Below are 8,494 nucleotides of genomic sequence, written 5' to 3' on the forward strand. Positions count from 1 at the left end.
ACCTAATTTTGCTGATATAACTCAATTTGATTATCTAGTATTTGCAGTTAATATAATGATCTGAATTTCTGAAATATAGTTGGAGTTAGACTTAATATGGCTAATGTGTGCACACCTTTCCAGTGTTTTGGACTTTACTTTTCAGCATTGAATCAATTAATAATTGATTCCTCTCTTGATATGCATGCAGAATACTGTAGGAAAAAAAAACATGCAATTTTTGTTTAATTTTTTTATCCGATTGAAAAATTACAAGCAAAACTGGAACACCACACACTTCACAAAGGTTTGTTTGGGGTTTTTTGAGACCAGTGCTAACATTAGAGTGGTGAAGACCTGCTGTTTTGTCCTAGTTTTGTTCTGGTAGTTTTAGCTCACTCCCAGTCATCATTATCTCACAAGTAACCATTCTGTGACCAAAAGGTATGCTCAGCTTCCATGGGAGAAACAAGTAACTAGTCTAAGAATCTTTGACGTGCAAAATAATTTAGGAAGATTAATGAAAGAGAGTCATAGGATCTGGAATTGTTTAAATAAGATTGATGACAAACAGTTCATCATCGTCTGCTATAAAAATTGTGAAGGAGCAAAATTAAATTGTCAGGCAGAAGCTTTAGCACTAACAAGATGCTTCTCCAAATGCCGTGTAATTAAGTTTGCACAGCTCTTTGAGCATCCATAATAGTGTCTGGGAAAGTCTGTGTGCTTTCAGAAAACCAGCTCCTCAAAGACAGATTGTCTAGAACATGTTTTCGGTAGTGGTTGTTGGCTAAGTTCTATTTACATTTGCTTTTAAAAGACTATTAGACTTAGTAAGTAAGCAGAATTGCTGCAATGATTTGAATAAGCAAAGCCAGCACATATGAAGTGAAATATATATTATTTTGGAATGGAAGAATGCAAAAAAAGAACCTGTTTCTCTGTAATTGTTTCTGTGAAGTTTTAGTGTTCTGAGGTTTTTTGTAGTAAAGAATTGCCATTAGCTCTAATAATTGCAGCCTGCTCTAGGTGGCTCTGCTTGAGCAGGGGCTTTCACAACAGGCATAACTGAATATTAGAAGTTTTGCTATGTGAAAAAGGTACTTTAATGAAGGAAAAGTGGTCCACAGAAATAATACCTGGCCTTGAAAGGGATCAACAGGTGTTTTTTTCTTCTTGTACAAGAAACTAGAAGACACAAGAGGAGACTTTCCTGGACTGTAGTTGGTTTGGTTTTGGTACCCCTTGCCAAAAGATATTGGTGGTGTAGATGCAAAAGGTTTACATGGCTTCAAGGAGTTTCTGGACAAGTTCATGTAAAAGAAATCCATGAAACTTTACCGAATAGACAAATTGGACCAGCCAAAGATATCCCCTGAGCTAAAAATAATTGTATCAGATACGCCTGCCTTTTTCTTTCTTCCCTCTGAATAATTGTTTATGGCTAAGTGGACCTTGGTTTGAACCAGTGTAGCTCCTCTGGGTTTAAGTGAATTGAAAAGTTGTCTGGTGGTGAGTAAAAATACTTTCTTTTTTTTTTTTTTTTTATGTTTTTACCTCCTCCCTTCAAAACAGATGAAATTGATAGCTCCTCAATGTCAGATGATGATCGAAAAGAGGTCGTCAACATCCAAACATGGATAAATAAACCTGATGTGAAGTATAACTTTCCATGTAATGAAGTAAAAGAAAATGGTCATATGTTTCCCAGGTATTGAAATTGGTCCGAAGTTTAATGAAAATGTCTGTCTTGATTAAAAAAAAAGTTGGTCAATTAAGTTATTCTTTATATTAAACTAGGAAATGAAAGTGCGAAACAACCTAGAACAAAATGTAACCACTATATCCCTATTCTTATCTTTGCAGTGTTGTAGAATGGTAATTATGTATAAAACCTAGTATGAGGTTTTGCTTTGCAGAACAAGACAGTAAGAAAACTATGTTCAATATACATAGGCTTATTTTCAAGACCAACTAGACCCAAGTACTTGTGGCTCTATTTTTTTATCTGCTTTTCTCTATGCCTTGTACTTGGCACCCATCTTGCCCTAAGATTCAGTGACCTTGCTGATCTTGCAAAAGCAGAGAATGATGCTTGTTCTGACTTCCCCAAACAGCACACATACCATTGAATCTGCATAACAGAAAATCACAACAGGATTTCTCTTGCATCATGGTCTGTTCTTGTCTTTTATTAGTATTTTCCCTTTAGATTTATTTTCTGTGATGTATGATTAGTAATCTAATGATGGAAGGGTGAAAGAGTGGCTTGGAGGCACCTTCTGTACTCTGTGTGTGGCCTGACATGTTACTGGTGGTTGTGATCTTTGCTGATAGAACTCATGGCTGTTGTGTTGAGGTGATCATGGTAACTGCTCACTCTGGTTTTGTATGCTGTTAAGGATGCCATGCTCATTTTAAAAAATGGCTATGATACAATACTCAAGGAAAATCTGAACTATTTTGTAGACCTTTCTAATTTCAAAACTTTCTAGTTTTTAAAACTACTTCTTAGATTTGGAAATCGTTTTATCTAGCTCTCTCCATTAGCTTATTTGTAAAATTTAGCTTTCTAAATACCTGATACTTAGTTCATTAGCAAATTTAATTTGTATTTTTCTTTTCCTTCAAGTCATCTCCTAGTAACAGCAACTCACATGTACTGTTTGAGAGAGATTCCATCACGAAAAGGTCTGGCTTACATACAGTCTCGACAGGCACTCAACTCTGTAGTCAAAATCACGTCTAAGAAGAAACACCCAGAACTGATCACCTTTAAATATGGAAATAGCAATACTTCAGGCATAGAAATTTTGGCAGTTGAAAGGTAAGCCATCTCAGTAGCAGGGGTGTAAGTAGTAATGATATCTGGAATGTTGTCAGCTGGAAGTCGGGCATGCTGTAATTCCCAGAATTGAGTTCCAAAGTAATAGTTTTTATTTAGGAATAGGTAATTCATATGTGAACTAGAAAAAAAGATCTGCCAGCAGAAAGAGGAGCCTTTGCTTTCCTCCAGCAGAGAAGAACTACAATGACAGCTGCTGGGGATGGGATGTGTGCAAGTGTTTTCTTTTTGTAATATGTCTTAAATAGAAATGAAGTGGACAACCATCTGCAGCTAAAATAGGGATTTGTGAAGAATGGGATTTAACAGAGTGGTTATTTTTCTATGGGATCATGTTTTTAGGCATCTCACTCTTCCTGTGCATTGTACTAGGAGTCCAGAAGCCTAACCTCAAAACTCTGAACTCCTGAAAGTTAGGTATGTCAGGCTTCTTTCCACTGGTGTGGCCTGATTTTTCTTGGCACTGTTTTAACATCAGTTGGACATTTTCTTATCCTTTTCCTTGGAGACAACTGTGTGCAGTGGCTGTTCAGTTCTCTCGAGGTGGGAGATGAGTTTTCTACCTAAATAGGGAAGTTTGGTAGTGGGCCAGACAAAGAAAAATTAAAGCGTTGCAGAAAACTTTTCTGTTTGTTGAATTACTTTGTCACCACCTTGTTGGCTGGAGCAGATTGATCTAGAGCTATTTATAGGAATTTAAAACAAAAAGCCAAGTAAGGACTGCTATGCTTCAGTGAGGCAGTAGAGATGTTGAACTGCCTGACCTATACCACTGTCAATTAATGAAGAACATTTCCTTTCCAAGATGGCCTGTGAAGTGCTCCTCAGCAATTCTAGGTTCACAAACAGAAAGTGTTTCATAGCATAAGCAGGAATTAAATCGTATTTTCTCAGTATTTTTCATTATAATATATTCCCCTCATCTCTTCCTCCTAACCAGAGAAAGAATCAAAAGAATTATGAAATTTATGCTTAAAAATTTTATATTGAATTAATGATGCCTTTTTCTAATCTTTTTTTTTTTTTAGGTATTTGATTCCAAATGCAGGTGATGCTACCAAAGCCATAAAACAACAGATCATGAAAGTATTGGATGCCTTGGAGAGTTAGTAACTAAAGACTTTGTAGAGACCAGTTTATAAAGAAGAAGCAACTAAGATACTTTATGTGGACACAAGCTGACTGTTTCCCAATGGAATACTAACTTATGAGAATTTTTCTGTTTGCTGGTGGAAGTGCCTGAGTAGCAGGCTTAAGATAGGGTAAATTATTATCAATTTCTGAAACGTTTTTTAATTTTTTTATTATAACTTCTTGGTTTTGAAGAAATGTTTATTATAAAGGTCAGTTTGTTTCACTTTAATGCAGCCTTAATGGGAGTGATCTGCATCTTTGCAGAAGCAGATGCAGCTGGGTTCACATTAAGTGTATTAAAGGAATGAACCACTGTGAGATACAGAGAAGCGGTTGAAAACAGAATGGTTTTTAAATTACTACCCCTGGAAAGTAAATGCCTACGGTCTATAAATCTGATTTTGGGTAGTATCAAAGATAATTAAAGACTTAGGTTTATGAGCAGAGCAGATACAAATCTTAGAAATACTGTTTCCTCATTAAAAATGGTAAAGTCCAGTTTGGGCTGCAAATAAATGCAAAAAATACAAGCAATTTGTAAAGTTAACTTCTTTTTAAGTCTTACCAACTACTTGGTAAAGTAACTGGCATTGGTGGTATGGGTTATTTCTAAATACCAATATTAACTGTAGTTTTTACTACTGGATTGTGATTTTTTTTAATTAAGCAGAATTTTACATTTCATAGATTGAGGCTGTTTCTCATGCAAAGATGAATATGTGCATTGAAATTAATGTTTCATTACAGAATATGACAGTTGAAAACAAGTTACCTTGTTCCTCAGAAACAAAATGTCTGAGACATTTAGATGTTTAAAAACCTTCAGTTCAGCACAAAAGTGAGTACATGCTGACAACAAGAAAACAAATTCACACAAATTAAGTGAAGAGATTCCAGTGCTATGCCTGTGATAAATATATTCTTAACCTGTTGCCTTCATTGATTCAAGCATTTGTGTAAATTATTTTAAGTAACAACTTCTAAATTAATTAATGGCAACTATGTGATTGTTTATCATCAGCTTTCCACTTGTTCATGAACAGTTCTCATGGTGAAAAGCTCAGAACAGGAATGCATCTTTGTAGACCGATAGGAAATCATCAAAAACTGTTAAATAAAGATAGTGGGGATTAGCTTTGCTGCATGAAGTCTTCTGAGTATTTCTGTCAAAACCAACGATTTGGTACTTCATCAGGAGATAAAATAAGTTAAACTGACCTTTATAAAAAACACTTATTCTAAGTTATTTTACTAGGAATCAAGCTAGGGCACCTTAATTCTGGAACTAATTCCTTTTTCTTTTTTCCTTCTTAGTATCTGAGTAAACACCAATAGAACTTGAACTGTTGAAGATATTTGCATGAAATTGCACCTGGGCCAATGCTCATGTATTTATAGTTTTGCCCAGCAGCTGTTGTATTACATTTTCCTCTTCCTAATCCCTTCTGAAAATATCCTCAAGAGTCTCTGACTCTGTGCCTACTTCAGCAATGAGATTTTTTTCATGTAAAGATGTTTGTGCTACTGTTTATAAACTACAGTTGTAAATAAACCAGTACAATTTGAACATAACTTGTTCTGTCAGAATGCATTTAGCTGCATACTGTGTGAATTCTCTGAATCAATTGGAAGTTTTCCCTAAAGGTGTTTTGTAAATGGAAGTGACTTTGGTCTTTGGAGTGAAGAAGCTGACTGCAGATCATCAGAACCTACTGCCAGTGACTTCCTAACGTAAGTATTTTGGTATTTAGACTAATTCCATTGAGTACTTTTGGGTAAGCCACAGTAAGCTTTCATAGAAAGGTCAAAATTAATTAACAAGTGGTCAAATTATAGAAGGGGTTTCTGCATAAATTCCAGACTTCTCAACATCATATTTTTTATTATGAAAACGTTAACAGAATGACACAACATATTTTTCCTAGTCAGAAGGAGAAAAAGGGAAAATTACACTCAGTTGTTAAACAGGGGTATTTGAGTATTAAATATGGAAAGTGGCTAATGTGTATGCTTCCCTGTGAGGACAACAAATACAGACCTTTTAGATCTACAATAAGTAAAGCAACAGTAAGTTCTTAAATCTCTTCTGTGTAGACATGTATATAGCCATTAAGAATCTAATTATTTGTAATTTTAAAGGCAACATGCCAATTACCAGCAGGCAAATCTTACAAAGCTCAGTCCAAACTACGAAGTGTCAATGATGTTTGTGCATCTCTACCCACAATTTAAAGGTTACTTTTGCCTTATAGTACATATTTGTAGTTACTACCTTTGTTATAAAACTTGTATTGCTAAGCAGAAATTCCAGTTATAGTACCAGAGTGACATTTTTTGAAAAGAAAAATCAAATAGTAGGTATGCTACTTCCTGTCCCTTTCATCTTCAAGGAATTTTTTTCAATTATTTGCCAGAGATTTGCAGGCTCTTGTTCTATTCTGCATGCACTGCTGTCTATATTGTTGAATATAAGATAATAGCTGTTGCTGAAGTTTTAGTTTTTATTTTTTCTTTATTTCAGTGATAGAAGTGAGGTCTGTAGCAGGAAAGAAACAGTCGGAGACAACTTTCCTGCCAACTGAAAGCTCTTACCTTTGTGTTTCGTAGCGAGGGAGGGTGCTTCTGTGGTCTTCAGTTGTCTCACAAAGTCTTTTAGATTCTGCTGTGTAGGAGAATTTGTACAGAACTTCACATGCATTACCCACCAAAAATACTCTGACTGTAGAGCTGCAGTTTTATTTACATTGCCTTCTCCAGATATAAGTAGACATTGCTTGCTCTTCTTTCAGTTGAGTTCCTGTTAGCCCTTACACATGGGTCTCAGCTGTGCTTGTAGCTTTTCCTTCCAACTTCATTTCAGTTGTAGTTTCAGAGCTTTTGATACTGTCAAATAACCGTTTTCAATATAGGCATAGTCTATTGAATGTCTGAAAAGTTTCCCCTTTGGGAAGGAGAGGGTGATGGCGTGTAGCTTGTTGTTTTGGGTATACTTAGTGCTTTGAGATATTTTTGTTTTGAAACTTGAAAAATACGTTTTGTCTCTCTGATCCATGGGAAGCTGGATTTTTAGTCTGTGCTTTTCACCTTGAAGGGATGATACTGCTTTTCTTATTTTGTGTCAAGTCAGGAGACAGCTGTTCTTTGCACCTGGAGCGCAGCAAGGTGTGCTGTTTGGGGGAAAAAATGAAATAAAATCGAATATGCTCTTTCTATTACCATGGGCAAGTGAAAAATAAAAGAGGCCTGCCAAAGAGCTTCTGCACTGTCCATTCTGCCATCCTTTGGCTTGGTCAGTTTGGGATGAGTGGTTCCCTTTACTGCTGCAAGGTACAGATTGCTGAAGGAAGTTTTGTCACTGTTGAAGGAAGGTTTGTCACTGCTTGGTTATGCACTTCCCATCCTTTATCTCTCTGCATGTGTCCTGGAATGTTTATAAGAGATTGATCACCCTGGGTTACCCATTTTGTCTTTGCCCCTTCTGCTGTCATGTGCTGTCAGCTTACAGAGATGCTCTTGCTTGAGAAATACTGCTTCTATACAACATGAATCTACAGTTCTACAAACATGCTTATAAAAAGCTTGAGGTTGGAAAATACATATGTGAGACAGCAATGTTCTGTGTTAAGGGGAGCACTTGGTGTTTAAAGCTAAGGAGGAACAGCCTGGCATGTTAGTGTGTTGGTTTTACAGAATTGTTAGGGTTGGAAGGGGCCTCTGGAGATCATCCAGTTCAACCCCCCTGCCAAGGCAGAGTCATCTAGAGCAGGTTATACAGGAGCATGCCCAGGTGGCTTTGGACTGTCTCCAGAAAGGGGAGACTCCATGACCTCCCTGGGCACCCTATTCCAGTGCTCTGTCACCCTCAGCGTTAAGAAGTTCTTCCTCAGGTTGAGGTAAAACTTCTTGTGTTTTAGTTTATGGCCATTGCTCCTTGTCCTGTCACTGGGCACCACTGAAAAGAGCCTGGCACCAACCTTGGAGATATTTATATGCATTAATGGGATCTCTTCTCCAGACTAAACAGGCCTAGGTCTCCCAGTCTCTCCTCATAAGAGAAATGCTCCAGAACCCTCATCATCTTTGTGGCCTCCACTGGACCCACTCCAGTAGCTCCTTGTCTTTCTTGTACCGAGGAGCCCAGAACTGGACACAGCTATCTGGATGTGGAGTACTGTGGGGATGTCTCTGCCTTAGGAGATGCTGTTCTTACAGAGGAAGATAGATGGGGATGTCCCAGGTGAATGAGTTACCTGTCAACTGGTACAGATCCCTTGGGATGAGCCCTTAACAAGCATAAGGCTGCATAGGGCAGGGGAAAGGCCGTAGGCATAGCAGCGCTGAGCTCCAGGTTTGGGTGCACAGCTGTGTCCTTGCGGGATGCTGGAGTGGCGCTGGAGGAGCACCGCCAGTTCCCTGCCACCCACTGGGGTCACGCAGGAAGGTGGGTGCTTCATCCCCTACTTGTTTTCCCGCTCAGAGCTCAGATCTGGCAGCCAGCGGACCACTTAAAGGCAGGTTTGAGCCGGTTTTAGCTGA

At 37.7% G+C, this 8,494-nt stretch overlaps 1 protein-coding gene across 2 annotated transcripts in view; it reads left to right on the forward strand.

The window, feature by feature from the left end:
- Nucleotides 1–5,530, forward strand: part of TBC1D23 (TBC1 domain family member 23) — a 30,325-nt gene extending 24,795 nt beyond the window's left edge. For both annotated transcript variants that reach the window (XM_051780983.1, XM_051780984.1), the window contains 3 exons: nt 1,555–1,690; nt 2,612–2,806; nt 3,853–5,530. In XM_051780983.1, the coding sequence (XP_051636943.1) occupies nt 1,555–1,690; nt 2,612–2,806; nt 3,853–3,934 (413 nt within the window). In that variant the 3' untranslated portion in view covers nt 3,935–5,530. The remainder of the gene's footprint in view (nt 1–1,554; nt 1,691–2,611; nt 2,807–3,852) is intronic.
- Nucleotides 5,531–8,494: the final 2,964 nt, after the last annotated feature.

The sequence above is a fragment of the Manacus candei genome, unplaced genomic scaffold, assembly GCF_025592945.1.
Source record: "Manacus candei isolate 608988 ecotype Guabito, Panama unplaced genomic scaffold, ASM2559294v1 h1tg000014l, whole genome shotgun sequence".
Taxonomy (NCBI): Eukaryota; Metazoa; Chordata; class Aves; order Passeriformes; family Pipridae; genus Manacus; species Manacus candei.